At 35.2% G+C, this 19,327-nt stretch overlaps 1 protein-coding gene across 1 annotated transcript; it reads right to left on the bottom strand.

The window, feature by feature from the left end:
• Positions 1–940: 940 nt before the first annotated feature.
• LOC142338100 (uncharacterized) lies at positions 941–2,446 on the bottom strand. Its single transcript, XM_075387731.1, has one exon. It carries the CDS (start codon positions 2,444–2,446, stop codon positions 941–943), a length of 1,506 nt encoding a protein of 501 aa, XP_075243846.1.
• Positions 2,447–19,327: the final 16,881 nt, after the last annotated feature.

Here is a 19,327-nt window from a genome sequence, read left to right as displayed (position 1 = left end):
GTTGACATAAACAGTTTGTAATTGGTGTTTGTTGGTGTTGAACTTGATGTTTATTACTCTCACTAGATCACCGGTTTCTAATGTCTTTTTAAACATTTCATGGTTAAATTTGGCTTGATCGAATTTTTTGGTTCCTTTTGCGGTCATTTTTGTTTGCCCGTTAGCAACGAGAATAGAGTACAATTTTGGTTTAAGGGCACAAAACTCTTGTATTGGTGTTCCCGCAAGTTCATCTTTGAACTTTAAGACAACTCTTTCGTTTGATCTATCGTAGAGTTTGTGATCTGTTGGAAAATTTGAGAGGTCGAAATGATTTTTGAGATCCAAATTTTTTTCCAAGTCGTCAAAAAAATTTTTGCTTTTAAGCTTGTAAATGAAAGAGTCTGTATCTGAATACAACAGCACACAATCGGTTTGTTTTTTCATTACATTGTAATGGAACTCTAGCATGGAGAGCTTTGAAAGCTCTAAAATGCTAGCACCAACAATTGTTGGTTTGTTCCACAGGATAGACTGCATTTTCTTAGTAATCAGAGTCAAGTTTTCGTCTATAATTTTGATTAATGAAACTTTGCCTTCAGATGTTGCTTTCGAAGTTCCTCTTCTGTTCTGGCAAATGAAACTGTCACTCGGTTTCGCAGACTTTCACAAAATTTTCCAAAGGTCGAGTTTGACATTAGTTTATAGAAATCTTGATCAAACTTTCTGGACGCTTCTTGTCGCTTTTGCGTGTTGAGTGCTATGTAGCTTGAAAGCCATTTCGATTGTCGGAATTTTACAGCTTGATGAAACTTTGTAATTTTGATGCCGTTGTTAACGAAGAATTTCAGGTTACGATAGTGAACCACATAGTTCTTCTTGGGATGGAAGGTCTGTCTCAGTTTTTTGGTTTTTGACACAGTCAATTTAAGGGTGTTTTTTAGAGAAGTTTGAAAGTCACTCAATTGTTTCCTTGTCTGGTACGAGTGGATAGTCTGCGTGTTTCGTGTAGTTCGTCAGGGTACTCCAAATCGACTTCAACCAGGAAACCAATATCCCCCTCATCTTCGGTTTGTAATTTTGTGTCTAATGAAATGTCTTCAACGAGCTCAAAATCCTTGAGTGGCAATGGGTATTGGAGCATGATGCCACCGTAAAGATTATTCGCATCAATGTAGATTGTTGATGAAACATCTTTTGACTCATCAAATTCCGGTAACGTGGTGTTGTTGGCAACCTCATGTCTTGAGCTAAAGACGGAGGAGAACCCTCCACGCATCATCCTTTCCGTCAAGTCAAGTATTTGTCGATCAGTCAGTAACTCAAGTTCTGGTTCACAAACTTTTAAGCAGGCACTTCCTGAAAGGTTTGAGGCCGTATAGAATTGCGAACAGTCCAATCCGTATGTGCTATAACACACGGACCGTAGTTCCTCAAACCAGCATGCTAACTGGAGAACATCTGTAAGGTAAAGTTGGAGGAACTGTTTAAGGTTTTCACAGTTAAACACTTTGAACACATTATTCAACTGAATGAGTTCCTCATTTGTGACGTCGATCTGGTTGTCTTTTAAACTGTTCTTCCAGTTCTTTAGACATGGAAGAGAAAGTTCATTTAGCTTACTGAATGAGTCTACATATGAGTTACGAAAGTTTCCTTTCTTCTTCAACAGTTTTCGCTGCTCGTCTGTATAGCCCTGATAGAAGTGGTCTAGGAGAGAAAATTTGTTGTCGGGTAAACTTTGTAATAGTTTGTCTAAGCTACAAGGCACGAACTTGAAGATATCGATAAAACAAAGGTACTCGTACACTGCAAGTTCATCAAGCTTGCGTTTTCGCGTTTCGATAAAAACGCCGAAATTCAGTGCAATAAACTTCTCATCATTGGTTGGTATGACTTCAATTTTTGTCGACTGTGAAGCCGAGTGTAAGAACTTCACATTATGATGTAAATCATAATTCATCATATTGTGGGCAATCACTGGAGTGTAGTTTAGCGTTCTTCGGTTTAGTTTACATGCACTGTGCGCATACCCAATGAATTGCCCGTTGTAGTGACAGTGGTCTAATACTTTTTTGTTATCATTGTTGAAATCAACATTACCAATCCAACACTTTGACCTGGTGTCTCTTGGAGGTGCTGTGCCGAGAAAACATGGGAATTTCCGCTTTTGCTGATAGAAATATTTTGCAAGTTTCTCTATTTTTGTAACAAAGCGTTCCATACAATCAGGTCCAGTGTATATATCAAAATGCAGGGGCTCAGAGTTATCACGTTCAACAACAATCATGCAATAACTGCAAGGAAGATGTTGTTCTAATGTAGAAGTGCTTGAAATAGTTGGGTTGCTTTTTGCCGTTGCAACGGGCACAATCAGAGATTCCAGATCCAGGTACACAACAAAAGGTGAGAACCACCTTGCCGCATAGTTTTCAATTTTAACGTTGTTTTTGTCGAGTGTGGGCATTGTTATTGGCACTAACTCGTTTTCCAGACATACTTTTTGATGGGAATTGAGTAGCCCTACTGATGAACATTCATGAAAACAATTGCGACACAGCTCGCTCCTATCACGATACTCCCTTCCTTTGACTTTGGCAACAAGTTTCTTTAAATTGATAATGAGAACATAGTGGTAGGTCTTTTCGTTTTGTTGGCGCAACAAGTCCAGAACAAAGGGAAATGGGTTTTTTTCGACAATCTCAGGGGCAGTAGCTGTTTCTTGTTATACCTGAAGCAAAACTTTTTTACAATTTCGGGGGGGGGGGGATATCAAACGAAAAAAATAATATTAGATAACAGAGTTTTTCATAAAATTCAAGTTTGTTTTTACTTTGAAAGGCTTTTTTATAGTAGACAACAGTGTAACTTAAATCTCGTTACCTGAAAACATTGACTTGCACTTCATTGAGGTCTTCGAACTTTGATATGTCATGAAGACTCATTGGCATTTCAAAGTTTCCTTTCGGTATCTTGGCTGATGGTTTCTCTCTACTGTATGTAAGAACATTTGTCCTAGGTCTGACGCACGGAATTGGCGGTTCCAGTTTTTCTTTTTTGTAAACTAGGTGGTATCCAGCTGTGTAGCAATATAGAAAGCAGTTGTTGTCGCTTCCATTGTGTATGTTCAGCAAATTCGAATCCCTTCTCAACGGATGTCCCTCATGAAACGGTATGAAACTGCTTCCCCGGACAAGCACATATTTGGCCAGCTTCAGGGTAACTTTGTCTATTGAGAGTAGCTGCCGACCACTTCCGTAGCTTGAAAACGAAACAAGTTTTGAAACAATGTTGTCAACAAGGTCTTCAAAAATTTCATTCGAAATCCCTGAATGGTATACGACTCGTGTATTCGTATTGAAAAACATGCTCAATTTTTCTTTCTCATCATCCGAAGGTTTCTGAAGCGTCATTTCTACTACAAGTTGAACCTTTTGTGGAAACTTTTGCGTGTGTTTTTGGACTGTTTTCGAAATTTCCTCCTGGTTCCTGAACAGATATTCCATAATGTCTAAATCCCCCTGGGCCGGCTCAAATTCGTAGTAGTTTACGCCATCGCTAATTGAACTGACTGTTGGTCTAGACGTATCAACTTCATGGGTTTCCAAGTCCAAAATGGGCAGACCATGCTCATTGTTTATGTGCTCTGCATATTCGAGATTTGATTGAAAACCTACGCGACAAGTATAGCAGACTTTTAAAATGGGCTGTTGATGAGAAATATGGGAATGCTTACGCAGTGTAGGAAGACTTCTAACGTTCTCGGAACACTGAAAACAGCTGAAAGTCGGTATATCTGGAAATATTTTATCTATTTTCTTCATATGCTTGTTAAGGGACCTTCTGTTGGAGAGCTGAGCAGAACAGTTTGAACACTGAACTGGCATACTGTACGGAAGTACGGAACACAGTTTTAAAGTGAAATGGTGTTGAGACTTTTGAATAATAGGGTAAGAAATGTAGAAAATAATGATTGATAACGTTAAAAATGATTTTGAGATATTTCTAAGTTGCGAGAGTTTTCAAAAAGCTTAGGAAATATTAATTTATAGTAAAAGTAGGAAAAGCTTTTAAATTTTTTTGCGACCAAATAAAGGTACGTATTCTTTGCTTTAATGTTTTCAAATTTATTAAAACTTTTTCACCCAAAAGTTGACGAACAGATAAAGCTGAATTTTCTGCAATCAAGTCAAGAAATGAAATTTTGATTGTGTGGCACTACACGGGTTTCGTTTAATTCTTGAGCACACCTTCCTTCTACAGCTTTAGGTAGTACAATGTTTTCTAACCATGAGGGGGCGCAATTAAATATAATTCTTATCCTTACAATCCATAATATACAAATTTCAACTATGTCTGAGACCTTTGTGTAAAACATAGGCAAAATATGGCAGGAACAATAAAAAGGCTTATCAGTTCTTCTTAAATATTGCATGTACTCCCATAATAAGTTTTCTTTTTATTGTGGAATTTGAGTTTACTGCAGAAATATATATAAGAATAGTAAGAAAATTCTATCGGCCAGTATTTGCTTAGTCATTGTTAAACGTGTTTTAATGAATAATAAAGCAAAGTGAGAGGGTTTTCATTCAAATTGAGTGCAAACCTGACACTAAGTTCCTCCTTCACAGATAACGAAAATTTTTTCCCTTCAATGTTTGCTTGGTAATAACACTAGTCTTTTCATTAATCAGTAAACTTGATCGAAATTAGAATTTCACCCATTGGTTGTTGTAGAGCAGGCAGTGTCATATCAAAGGAAAACGGTTCAAGAAATTGAACTCTAACCTAACCCCTGAACGTTTCAGATAACAAAAACTGTTTTATTTCCCTAATTGTGGGCTGTGTAATAAGCACAATCTTTTCGTTAAACTGTAAACTTGACTAAATTTAGAAACGTACTGAACGGTTACTGTAGAGCAGTGAGTGTCATATCAAAGGAAAACGTTTCATGAAACTGAACTCCACCTAAATCTTGAATGCTTCAGATAACAAAAACTGTTAAATTTGCCAACTTTTGGGATGTGTACTAAACACAATCTTTTCATTAAACAGTAAAGTTGATTATATTTAGAAACGTACTGAACGGTTACTGTAGATCAGGGGAGGGCCAAATCAAAGAAATGCCCTGTGCTCATCAATTATATGCATAGTAAACGCAGTATTTTGAACAAATATGAGATTTTCATTTTTTTTGTTGGTCACCGCAAGAACAGCGAGAAATTAATGAAAAAGTTTGAATCAAAAATTCATTTTGAAAAAATTTTTTCAATAGAGCATAAAAAGTATTAAATTGTAATTCCAGATCACTTAACTATGGATTCAGGTAGAAAAATCAATAATCGTATATCAAGTTTTTGAGATAAGGTTCAAAATATCATTAAAATTTGCATTTTTCATGAAATTTTTGTTGAAAAATAGTAAATAACTCTATTAATTTTTAACAGTACCTTCATTCTTTTAATCGGTTCCAAACAATTAGTTCAATCACTTTCACAGTACGTCGTGAAAAGTGAACGCAAATTTCATTAAAACTCCAAAATTTTGTTTTCTGAGTTCTTTTCTAAATATCATTTTTCATATAGGAACCTTTAAAAATTATGTTTCGCAGACATTTGAATTGTTTCTTCAAACAGATTTTGTGTTCACTGTAAGCAGAGATATCTCAATTTGACTCTCAGCACTCAGAAGAAAATAATTGTTCTGCAAAAATGTTAGGATAGTTTGTTTCTTGTTTGATTTTTTGCTTCCTTACTTAGAGATAATGAAAAATTATATATTCTGAAGAAAATACAATTATGGAAATCCAATTGTGATCAATATGCGGTGAATGAATGTCAATACAGGTAGGAAACCATACTGTTTTCAAGTTTTATAAAATCAGCACATCCAAAATAAATTGATTTTGAGTTGTCAAAGAGTTCTCGCATAGCTGAAATTTTTCTCTTTTTTGGAACATTGTCAACTGAGGGGTTTTCAGTGTTTTCGGGAGTTAAAGAGAAGTTTTTGTTAGGGGTATCTTCTTGTTCTTCAATTCCATTGTAAGTTGTGGGAGCCTCAAAGTTGTCTCCAGACAGGTTTTTCAACAGATCGTTTGTGTCTGCAGGACTGTCAAAGTTTATCCATAAGTTGTTGCTTTTTAGATTTGAAAAAAGTGAAGGACTCTGCTCTGAGCTATTTGAGCTGAGTGTTGGACTGGGGGTCCGCAGTAGGCGTGCAAACTGGTGACGGATTTTAGGAGACTCAGGAGATTTTGGAAGCCCCCAAAGATCCGCTAGGTTGTCGCATGCTTGCAATACACCGAGCTGGTTCTCGTAGAATGGTACACAGTCACAATCGTATTTGTATATTAATTTTTTGGTTACCATTGGTAAGTTCGATATATCATATTGTACCAGAGGGTGCAAAAGTGTTGTTGGTGGTACAACTCCCCCTGATGTAATGAATTCACTACCAGTAGTTTTGGGTTTGTCGGGTAACTGAGCTATAAAATTGATGAATATTTTTGGAAGCATGCAATGGTCGTGAGTTGTCCACTCTTCATTTTCATGAGAACGTTTTTGTTGTACAATTAGCACGAAGTTTTCATGTACAATTTGATAGATAATTGTGCGTTCACATGACAAATCGCTTTCTGACAAAATTTGGTAAGACATTGCAATTGCTCTGGAAAATTCAGATGAACTGTTAAGTTATAATTGAAGTTAAACAACAATGACGAAAATTTTGAAAGATAATGTTTCCTTGAAGCAAATACTAGTAATGTTAAAACGAAAAATTGAATAAAAAAAGAATTGAGGTACAGTTATTTTAAAAAGACACTTGTTTGCAGTATTACAAGCATGAACTTGAATATAGAATTGAATGAGAATTTCAACAATTATGTAGGTTGTTCAATGTCGTTAAAGCGTCAAGTTTTGGCACTTGTGTTGGGTTCACTTTATTGATCAAGTTAGACTCTTGACACACCTAAGATCATACATGTACTCTTCATTTTGGTTTTATCTGTTAAACCAAACATTAAAGTTGTATTGTTTCCAGGCAAGACCACCCCGAAGTTAAGGCAGGCTCTAGTACCATGGGAATTTGTTTGCATACATAAGATATAGACATTTATGTGTTTGCCTACAGGACTAACGTACAAATACTGTTAACTCAATAGATTATATTTCTTATCAGTTAACCAATTCTGTTTTTAGCGTCTGCGTGTAATTTCGAAAATTTTAGTGCACGAAATCATTGACACGGTTTTTCTTGACGAAAAACAGTTAGTTTCATATATTGAATAAGAAACACAAAATGCTTTTTACAGCGGAGAGAGACGCTGAGTTTGGAGACGCTCATTTTGACGTTTCCAAAAGTGAAAAACGTTTGATCCGAGCAACAGTGAAAACTTATGACAAAACAGGAACTTAAATCTTCCTGAAGTTGTTCAAAAAAGTTGGTCAAGAGTTTGAATTTCAACAGAGAATAACACTGACTTTAGAAGAGTTTGAAAAGTTATTGAAAAAGAACGGAAAAATTCGTTCCGCTGCTAACGACAACACTGAAAACGATCCTACTCTGAAAGCTCCCTCTGCAAAGAAACCTAAATTAAAACAAAAAGACGACGAACACGAATTCTCTGAATAATTTAAAGAGCTCGATTGAAAATGGTAGAAGCTATGTATGAACGTTCACCTGGTTAGTTCAAGCAATTTCAAAAAAAATTTCAGGTTTTTTGTCACTGAAGAGAAACCAAAATCAACGTTTGCTAAAGTGTCAGCCATATGCATGCACACTGATATTCTTTTTTGTGGAGTTTTACCTGCTAATCATTATCATGTTTTGTTTGATGTGTCAGATGTTGCTAAAGATTTCTTTAAAAAAACTAATCTTTATTCTGTTCCATGTTTATATACAACTTTCAATTGTTTATTCTCGAATGGCAAGGACTTGGAGACAATCGTAACGGTTTTCGAAAAATTGAAGCTAGCTGTGGAATACAATGGTCTAACGTTACAGACGAAGGGAGACACTACAAACATTCGAAAACGTTTACCCAATTTGGTTAATGGCGTTGGCTGCAAAACTCATCGGGCAGTTGGAAGTACTGCTTTCAAAACTCTAGAAAATAGTGTTGAGAAAAAATCAAACCAACAATTGCAAACTGACCGGTTGTCAACTGAAACTCTTTAGAGATTTGAGAAAATTTAGCATTGTCCTCATTCTGGTGCTTTCTGTCAAATAATGGATATCTTTGTGAGGGGCTATGGAAAGTTAGATATTGACATTGATGTTTTGTGTGTTCGCTTAGTTTTTGAAGAAAAAATAAAGTTTTGAAAAAAAAATTATTTCAATACAAAAGTTAGTAATGTTAGAGCATCATATGAAGCGCTAAACGTATAAAATCAACATCACTCATCTTTACAATTTCTTTTTCATCAAAAAGATAATGAGCAATATAAATGCAAAATAAGCCACACAATATTGAGTTTGGTTTTTGAATTGGTTGGTTTCTAAGCAATTCAAACACAGTTTGAATATTACCAGCAGAGGAAACAAGTCTATTGTGTAAATGTTTATATGAAGTTAGATTTTGTCCCAGATGATCTGCAAAAATATATTTCCCATTTTTCCGACAAATAAGTGTCCAATGTGTTCCAATTGTTTGAGAAGTTGATACATTCACTATAATGAAGCTGTTCTGAGATAGGCTAAGCGGAAAATTATCTGCAGCAAATACACCATGAAATTTATGCTTTAACAATTTACATCGTTGAACGAGGTTGTTTATTTCATCTTCATCCATCAATTTGTAAGTTAATGACTTTTCGAAACTCTTCGTGCAGAGTCGATAAAAATTGTGCTAGCTTTTTCACCAATTATGAAAATTTCAATATTACTGGGCAACGCGGCTGAAAACCTAAGTTCAATTGAAATTGAACAATTGGTAAGTTCAGGGTAATAAAATCATGTGACGCCTGCTGAGTGCTGGTGAGATCAAACACCATAATAAAATGGTTAGGGTATTCAGACAAACTTATTCCATGTCCATTGTCAATATAGGCTAAATCTGACATTGTGTTGAAGTACAAGCGTTTTACGTCAGCTGTATTTATGGGGCTGTCTGCAACAGGGAGTCCATTTCGATAAATACAAATCTGCTCCAGATTAAATTTACAAAAAAGAAAAGGATTGAGTTGTTTTCTTCCTAAGAAAGCTTCATTTGTGTTAAGACAAATGGCAAGACGTCGAATAGGCTCCCTGCTAAAAACATCTTCCTGTTTCCAACTTGGCAAACCAGTAGGAGCCAGAAATGTTTTTGTTATAGTTTCCAATCAAGGATAGGACGCTGGGCTTGTTAGTAAAGTTTTTTCAATGGCAGAAACGACGTCATCGTTCAATGTCATTTTTCTCACATACAAATTATTTTTTATAATTTTTAATTTGTATGATTTTGCAGCATCGTCAGATATTACAACAAAATCATCTATTGATCTTCGAAAGGAAATTTGCAAGCTGACCCCACTCAAAAGATGTCGATCACAAGTAAAAAAAAATCTACCGCTAATTTTCCATAAAAACTGCATTCAGCAGATTGTCTAACCAAAGCTTTTCATCTGTTAACTTCAGTTGTTGCTATCTCTCCAGGATTATCCTCGTACGAATAACCTTGGCAAGCCAACCAAGTAGCCTTTGCGTCTTTGTTGTGAGAAAATTCGGTTTCAATGAAACTTTTGTGAGCATAATTTTCATTTGCATTTGAAATTTTCAGTCCGTTGGCAGATACTGTACAGTCAGAAAACAGTGAATGTAAAACATTATTACAAATGTAAGGAGCGTCTGTTTTGGTTACATCTGCTGCAGCTCCAGCATCGTATTTTAAATCAGCTTCAGAAGCCTGAACTATCTTGCATTCGATTTCCAGGAAAATTTTTTGCAGATCATTAAAATTATTTCTGTCTCCAGCAACCTCAAACTCAAGCATGGGTCCGTTAGGACTGTAAACTGGCCCTAGTTTTTGACAAAAGCTCCCATCAAAAGTTACAAGAAGCGCTGGTTTTTCGAATAAATCTAAGGAACTATGTGTTGCCTATGTTGGTAACATATTACCGATCATCTTTAACTTTGGCAAAGAAATCTGACCGACTTCTCTTTGGCTGTTTGTATTTTGAAATGATCACCTTACTTTTTTTGCTACTTTTTCTTGCTTTTGAACCTGAACGTTTAGATCGTCTACAATTAATTCGCCTTTGTCTCATTCGCAGTGCCAATGAGCCTCCTGTTTGCTTTTTGACTGCATTTGTTATTGTGTTTTTCAGCGCTTGTTTTGGAGATTTTTTTTACTGACAACGTCCATTATCTCTGGTACGCTTTGTAACAGAAGTTCTTTTCCAACACGTTTTGCTGCTGGTAAAATAAATTTTCTTGCAATAGGTAGAGTGATTCTTCCGATACCACTTGCTAAAGCTCCAAAACCGCTACCTCTTTGCCTATAGTGTCCCAAAAAATAAGGCAAGGCAGATGCTTGATTGGTGTAGTATGAATCCATTGCTTTTACTCACCAAATTTTTTGAACTGTAACGTCAGAATGACTTTACCAGTCCCTGAAAAGGGGACTAATTGACCTGTTTCGGCGCGTAGTTCTATAGAAATTGACTGAATCGTATTTGAAAGAAGTTTTTTGTAGTCCAAATTCGAAAAAACTACTCGGTGTGTTGGTTCAAGCTCGCAGACGCCACCATTTTTCAATCGTTGTTTTGAATCAATGACTCGTAATAAAGGTGCTTTCGCATCGTCCACGTATTGATACTCTATAATGTTTGTATAAATGAATATCAAATGTTTCCCGGCGCACAGATCAGCTGGAAAGTCACCCATAAAAGCCTTAGTATCATCTTTTTTCATCAATTTATTTGCAGTTGTGTCCATTTTGTACCCAATGTGTGTTCCTCGTCCATCAGGGACACCCTTGAAACCAATAATGCTAGGAATTTCATCGCTTGGAAACGTAATTCCCTCATATTTTCCAAATACAATTTCAAACTTACCAGAACTTTTAATTTCTCTGAAAGAAAAATTTGGTAAACCAACAGTGCTTTTAATGGTAGCTAACAACTGCGGCACAGTATCAAAAGTTCCTGGCATGAAAGCTAATCGTTCACCGTTGTATGGACGTGATATGACATTGGCTCCAGAGCTATTCCGTTGGTGATCTTGTAAACCACTTAAACTGTAAGAAATTAGGACTCCGTTTGTGATGTGTTCTATTTTTGTTGGAAAAATAATTTCACTCAAAGCTACTCTCCAGTCTCCCGACAGTTGTATTTCATCATTGAAAAAATTCCGGAATGAAGCCAATGTGTTTTGATCGAAGATCTCCATCGAAGCGGAGGAGATTACATGTACCGTAAATTCATCTTCAAAACGTTTACTTGCCATTTTGCACAGGCAACTCTCGAACTAATTGGATTTCGGGTTGAGAGAATTTACCTTGAATAATTTCCTTATCGGTATCGGTAAAAGAATACGTTGGAGGTTTCAATGTTGGGATAGACGAAATTTCAAAAATCTCGTCTGTAAAAGACTGTTTGTAACCCTTTCCAAACGTCTCCTCTTTTATCAGTATTCGTACAAGATCACCGACAAAAATTTTTTGTTTTTGAGAATATTTTGTATTGGCAATCAACGATACCAGTCGCGGAACGTCTTTTTTCGCGACTTTGTTTGGAGCCAGCTTGATTGTTCGATTAACTCTAGAATTGATAGTTTTAACAAATGAATCCAGTTTATCTAGATATGAATAGGTCCACTTTTCTTCTAAGTATCTGTATATTATATTCGTGAGGGAACGTATATTTCTTTCAGCAAAAGCAGACTTTTTCTCACTGAACGTACTGTATAAATGAATTCCGCGTTTATTGCAGAGGGCTTTGAAAGCACCGAGGAACTCTGTACCATCATCGACCCAAACTTTTTTAGGTTACTTATGTTTTATCATCTTTTTGAAAGCCTGTGCAGTTTTTGCAGCATATTTTGTTTTTAGTGGTTCAACTCTGAGATATCTTGACAGACAGTCAACTGCAACAAGAAGGTATTTTACACCACTTTTGTTCTTTGCAAGTTTATCAACAAATGCTAGATCTACGGTCCAGATCTCATTTAGGTCGTTAACAATTACTTTAAGCCTTGGAAATCTGAGGCGACGTGAACAATATTTGGTGAAGGATGATTTCGTTTCCAGATACATTTTTACTTTGTTAATTGATAATTTACTCAAATTTTGCAGTCGTTTTGCGTTTCCAAATGACGCAGGTCCTTTTAAATAGAGATTATCAAGTTTCTTCACATCATCTATAGAAATCCCAGTCTTTTCTACTCGTGTCTTCGTCTGTCTTCTTTTTGCTCTCATCGACTTTTGGCTTTGCACTTTTTTCTTTTGTCTCAGATCTTCCTCTTGATTGTTTTTGTTGCTGTTTCCTTTGTTTTCGAGTCGGTTGCTCTTCCTCTTCTTCGCTGTAAAACTCATCGAGAACTTTTTTTGCATGAGTATTGTAAACCAAGTGCGCTGCTATATCAAGTTCACTCAATATTTTGGAATACTTTTGCACGTCAATTTTTTGGTAGGTTGTTGTAAATTGTACAAGAAATTTGTCACCTTCACTCCTTGAGGTTCATCGTCAGTATGGAGAACATTATTCTCTTCACTAATAGAAAAAGTATCGGAATCAAAAAATAATTTCAGGATTATTGCAGCTCTTTTTGTTTTATTTTCATCCATTAGTTTTAGCTCCAGCATTTTTGAGTCAAAGGCTGAATCTTTCCGTTTTTTCACTACGGGTTCGATTTCACTGTCATCACAAACAAATAATTCTGATTTTGCGTCATCTGGATCACTTGTTCCATCACCAATACTCCTTGTTCTTGTGATACGTCTATCAGTGCTTGTGTCAGCATCTTTTTTTCCATTGCTCTGCTCAAAGTTTGGATTAGATCTTTGTAGGAGCGATAACTGAGTGGCTTTTTGTTGATAAATTGGATTATCAAAATTTTCTTCCTTGGTTGGATTTTGTGATATGAACATTCTCTTGGGAATCAAAACGAATTCTTCTGCATGCATTATATGACTTTTAAGTAAAGATAGCACGAGAGTCCTTTTGCTTTGATAAGTTCTGATTTTCTCGCTAAAATAAATCGCTTTTTCTTCAAACTTGTTTCCTTTGATAATAACTGCTGAAATGAGTCCTCTTGATTTTTTAGTAGCTGTTTGCTGACTGGAACATTGCCATTGATTACATTGAGCAAACACTCGCACAGAATATTTATAAAACTATTTGGTTGCTTCTTTGAGGAACTTTCTGAAATTAATATCAGACAGCTCGAGCATTTGCTTTAGCATACATATCTCTTTCTCTCTCATCTGTCAAATTAGTTATAACCGCTTTGGAGTAAAGTAGATAAAAAATTGTAGGACCTGGTTGTACAATATTTGAACAATAACGCAAGAAGTCTGAAGTTTTTGGATCCAAGTCGATGAGTAAGTAACCAAAGGGTAATTTTGTTGCTAACTCGTAGCTTTCTTTGAAAAAACTTTTGTTCAACTGTTTGCCAATATAGGTGATCTGATGTATGTCTCTAGGTGATTTGAACAAAATGATGTGGGTTGTATTGAGATCAATTGTTCTTGACTATTTACTCTGTTGGAATAAGTTATGCTTAACGTAAATGACGCTAATATTTCTATGACGTCCAGCAGTTGCGAGTTTAGAAAACTCTTTGTCGTTGAAAATTTCCTCGCAAGAATCGTCAAAAACAAGCAGACAGTTTTCCAGCTGTGAAATGAAATTAAATCCAGAAAACTTTGTGAAAAGAATGTTCAAGTTACGCTCTATAGAGCTGAACTTTGGTTGCTCATGTTGATAGAAGTAGTAAATGGAATTAAATTTTGGGTAAAAGGTGTTTCTCAGTAGCATTTGGAATATGAGCTCAGTTTTACCACAGCATGATGGCCCACAAACAGCCATGAATAGTCTATCGCTTGTTGAAATTATCTTGTTCATATCTTCGGATTGGGAAGCGCGTAGCCAACTGTGCATGAAAGCAATGAAAACCAAAATGTTGACTCCTCACAATCAAGATGAAAAAGCACAAGTTTGATCAAGGACACACCAATAAGAAACAGTATTAATACGATTTGAGTAAAATACACTAATTCTGATCGTGGTAGTCTAGAGTTACAAAATTTCCATGAGCGTCTCTCTTGATTTTCTTCATTGAAAACTAAATCATTCAAACCTATTCCAGCAGGAGAATCTATCTGGTCTTCTTTATCACTAATTTGAAAAGACGTTTTGATCAAAAATGAATTAAAACATCAGTTTTTTGTGTTAGCTCATTATTTTAATAGTAACTCTCTCAACCATAAAAAATTCATATGTAGAAAATCTAGAGTCTTTGTCTTCTTTCTTGAAAGTCAATTTGTAGTTCGGTTGCATGCCACAATCCTTTGCGTAGTAGACAATTGACTCCACGTTTCCTTTGCTGACTACCTGCTTGATTTCATCAGGGAGACTTTCGTCGTACAGGCTCACTTGAACTGGGGTTGGCGACTTGTGCATAGGTAAAGGGGTTAGTTTCAGTCTTCTCATTTTCTCTTGTAAAGACATGGTACACTTGAAAATATTCGAGCAGTGAAAAATATTTCTTCACTGTCTCAACCTCCGATAAGTTGCAAAAAATCTGTTGTTTCCTCAGAATGGATTGCCCACGTGACTCTATTTTTTCCTCTCTGACCAAAGATAGATTTATTTGATTATCATTCGTTATGCAACTGCAGACTGTAAAACTTGGAGATAAATTCACTTGAAGAACTGAAGGAGATACCTTCTCCAGTCGACGGCTCATTGGCGGGCAATGTTAGCCAGTAGAAATACAACTGTGCTTTTCTTTTAGCGCAATGTCTTTTCTTTTGTTTCTCAGGCAAGTAAAGAGAGTGTAGAGCACAAGTAAAATGTTTAATTGCGGAAACAATTTCCTCAACTTTAGGGCATGAAAGGGTATCCAAATGTATCACTTCTTTCTGTAAAAGTGTTTGCAGTGATTCAGTTTTCTCTTTCCTTTTAGCATAAAACTTTCCTGAAGGAAATCGAAGTTTAATTGCAATAAAAATTTGAGATATAAACCAGTAAGGATAATTGCCACTATTCCACGACAAACCGTGTAAGAACCTACTAACCCACTGATGAGATTTTCTCTCACTAGCGGATAGTGAGTTGCAAGAAACTGGTGGAAGGAACAAGATTGTGTCTGTGTAGTTGTTTGAGCAAATCGATAACTCCTTAATCATAAAACTCGATTTCTTATGACGAAAACCTTCAAAATCTAAGACAACAACTTCTGGCTTCGACATTCCAGCAAATTAAACAAATTCCTTTTAAAAATTTTCACGAAGAGGCAAAACATTAGCCAGTCATGTGACCAATGTAGGCGTTTGTGATTGGACAAGGTAAAACGTATGAATATCCAGGGCCCTTCTGACTATGCTCTGCAATAAATCCTGAAGCGTCGTGAAGTATTGCATGTAATCGAAGGAATTTATAAGACCTCAGGTAAGTGTCTAGTGAAGAGTTGTCTATACCTATAAGACCACCATATGGTCTCAACTTGAGAACTATTTCCAAGTTAAATTCTGGGTCCAGAAAGACATGCTGCCAAAAAGTATACAAATCGTTCACTATATTCCGGATAGTCGACTTTTATTTGTTCGTAAATTTCATGAATGTTTTTCAAATCTACTGTCGCTATGGTTGTCATGCTGATTCTCAAACAGAAAAATAAATAAATGAACAAAAATTACTTTTATGTTTGAAAATAATAAAGTTGACAAAAAGTGACTTTTTTCAAAAAAATTTTTCCATCTTTTATAATAAACACATTATCTGAGAAGTTTTTTCAAGTCAACAAAAAATCAGTTTTGAGTGCTCTTTCATAGCGCAAAATCCATTTCAGACCATTTTAGGACTTTGAAAAATTTTGAAAATGTTTTTCAAAAAATTCGAATTTTTTATGTTTCGACCCCTATTCTACTTAGGTGAAAAAAGTGAAGTCAACAAAAAATCACTTTTGAGTGCTCTTTCATAGCGCAAAATCCATTTCAGACAATTTTAGGACTTTGAAAAACTTTGAAAACTTTTCGAAAAAATTTTTGAAATTTTTGTATGTTTCGACCCCACATACTTCATAGGTGAAAAAAAGTGAAGTCAACAAAAAATGCGTTTTGAGTGCTCTTTCATAGCGCAAAATCCATTTCAGACCATTTTAGGACTTTGAAAAATTTTGAAAATGTTTTTCAAAAAATTCGAAATTTTTATGTTTCGACCCCTATACTATTTTGGTGAAAAAAGTGAAGTCAACAAAAAATCACTTTTGAGTGCTCTTTCATAGCGCAAAATCCATTTCAGACAATTTTAGGACTTTGAAAAACTTTGAAAACTTTTCGAAAAAATTTTTGAAATTTCTGTCTGTTTTGACCCCCCATACTTCATAGGTGAAAAAAAGTGAAGTCAACGAAAAATCACTTTTGAGTGCTCTTTTATAGCGCAAAATCCATTTCAGACCATTTTTGGACTCCAAAAAATTTTCAAAAAAATTTGAAAATTTTTCAAAGTTTTTCAGGTATGCCTCTCATGGTTTCAAAGATAAAAAAAAATAAAGTTACTACAACAGGCTATAACCATAGTCTAAGCACTCCGTACTGTGCATTCTTTCTTCTGAAATATACATTGGAGCAGCCGGTGTCTGCCATGTTACTGGAGGGCGGGGGGTCCGGACACCCCCCTACAACAACTACCACCGAAAAACTGATTTTCTCTTAGTGAAAGCTAGTTTTTTGGTTAAGTTTCGCCAGTCAACTTAACCCAAGAACTTATCTCAAGCTGGCGAAACTTAACCAAAAAACTTGCTTTCACTAAGAGAAAATCAGTTTTTCGGGGGTGAGAATTCTTGTAGGGGGGGTGTCCGGACCCCCGCCCTCCAGTAACATGGCAGACACCGGCTGCTCCAATGTGTATTTCAGAAGAAAGAATGCGCAGTACGGAGTGCTTAGACTATGGTTATAGCCTGTTGTAGTAACTTTAATTTTTTTTTATCTTTGAAACCATGAGAGGCATACCTGAAAAACTTTGAAAAATTTTCAAATTTTTTTGAAAATTTTTTGGAGTCCAAAAATGGTCTGAAATGGATTTTGCGCTACGACAAAAACTGGAAGTCCATATGTCAAAAAAACACATAATAACAGAAGAAAAATCGAATCAGATAAAACATGAACTGAACAAATTAACTTTTACTTCAACTCCATTATGTCATTATTAGATTGGATATGTAACTTGTCAATAATGAGACTCGGTAAAATGCAGACAAAAAACAGAAAAAAGAACAGTTTTCGAAAAAAAAAACGTTTCTGCTTTTTGAAAACAACCATTTTTAAATTGATTAAAATCACTTAATATAAACACTATTTATTATGAAAGTTAATTTATACCTCAACGGAAGTAATTGAGACCTGTAATGTCAGTTATTCAAAATTAAAACAAAAGCGGTGCCGTAATCGTTAAGTTAAAATCATAAACTGTTCATGGAGAATATTAAATGTATTTAATTATACATTTTTCAGCGCCATTTGGGTCACCCCATTCAAGTGATAATGCGGCAAGGAAACCAAAAACTTAGAAATGGGAATTTATGCATTAGTCACACTTTATATGATAATGCCTTGTAACGAAGCCAAGAATCCCTTAGTGGAAACACAGTATTATAAAAATTGGATCTTGATCCCTTATAAACAGGAATCGAATTGCCGTTACAGACAAAATATAAAAAATTAACAGATATAAGACAAAGGTGACAAAGCTCAAAATGCACTGAATGTTCTAAATAACATATTTTTAAAAGTTCAAGCGAAATATAAACTTTCATTTTTAACCAGTTTTGCTTGTAATTAGTGAAACCGTATATTAAGTCGACAAAAACAAGGAAAGAACCCGACATATAACAGACAGTTTATCGAAAACACAACGTGTAACCCAATAAAAATTTAAGAAATTGAAAAACATTCAAAAAAATTTTAAATTGACAAAAAGAATGTTAAGTTTTTGCTTGGGTGTCATTCGACTTTAACTAGGTGTTTTATGCAAAAAGTATTTGAGCAAAAAAACTTAAAACGGAACCACAAAAGTTAACTAGTTTTAACAAAAAAGCGAATGTTTCTTGAGAACACATTTTGAAGCTCTATAGACGTCAATCAAAGCTTAACAGCAAAAAAAATTGTTTGGAGCAACTGAAAGCTGACGAGCCCACGAATAATGAGACTGAGGTACTGGTTGACGACGATGAGAACAAAACATGGGCAGAAAAAATAATTTTCTGCTTGAAGAAATTCATTGGTGTGTCATTAAAACTTTTTGAAAGGAAAAAAGTTTTTCCGATATCCGAAGAGGCTAATTTTTCCTTTGATTGAGACGAATTTTCCGTAGGACAACAAAAGGAACAACAATTAGAAGCTGGAACAAAAACAATTCTACCCAAATTGTGTAAGAGAATGGTTTCGTTCGCACATTCTTTTGATGCTAATTGGAGCTGTCTTTGAAGTCAGAAATTGGAAAGGAAATCTCAGTTATAGACAAATATGCATAAATCACAACCGTTTTAAATAATTTTGTAGTAAAAAAAGCCAAGGAACCATTAGCTAAACTTTTTTGAACGTATTACCCCTTCATCTGGAATAAGTTTTGACTGAAATATTATGTTGAGACTAAGCTACTTGCGGACAGAAGTAAAATACAAAATTGGAAATTTTAAGAACTTCACAGACATCCTCTTAAAAAAATTTATACAAAGTCAAAAAAGGCATTAGATGAAAAAAGAAAGCATTGTAAAGGTTCCTTTATGGCTTTTACGGAGCACAATTGGAATAAGACGAATTTTTGAGGCTGCAAAAATTATGACCCATGAAGGCTAACCAATACAAAAATCAATTAAAATTGACGAAAACACATTGTTAAAGCCGTAAAGGCTATTTGCTTTTCTATAGAAGTAATTTATATTCATTCGGTTTCATTTTTTTGTTATTATGATTTGTCAATAACTGAGCTTTTATTTAATATCTTTCTTGTCAGTAATCAACATAAAGAAAATGCAAAAATACTTTGAAAAAGACCGCATCCCAAAATAATCTGAATGTTCGCTGATTGCAAGATTCCATGATGAGTCAAAACCTGTCCAAATTTTGTTCTGTGTCATTCAATATCAATTGATTATTCCTTATATTTGCGAAATAGATCATTTAGCAACCGAAAAGTTTTAATAAACC

Source organism: Convolutriloba macropyga, chromosome 4 (genome assembly GCF_964194025.1).
Source record: "Convolutriloba macropyga chromosome 4, txConMacr16.3, whole genome shotgun sequence".
NCBI lineage: Eukaryota > Metazoa > Xenacoelomorpha > Acoela > Convolutidae > Convolutriloba > Convolutriloba macropyga.
The sequence above is the reverse complement of the archived record's forward strand: the minus strand, read 5'-3'. Positions and strand labels throughout refer to the sequence as shown.

Bases quoted from the DNA above. Each gene is read 5' to 3' on its own strand.
- LOC142338100 (XM_075387731.1), bottom strand. From the start codon at position 2,446: ATGCCCACACTCGACAAAAACAACGTTAAAATTGAAAACTATGCGGCA.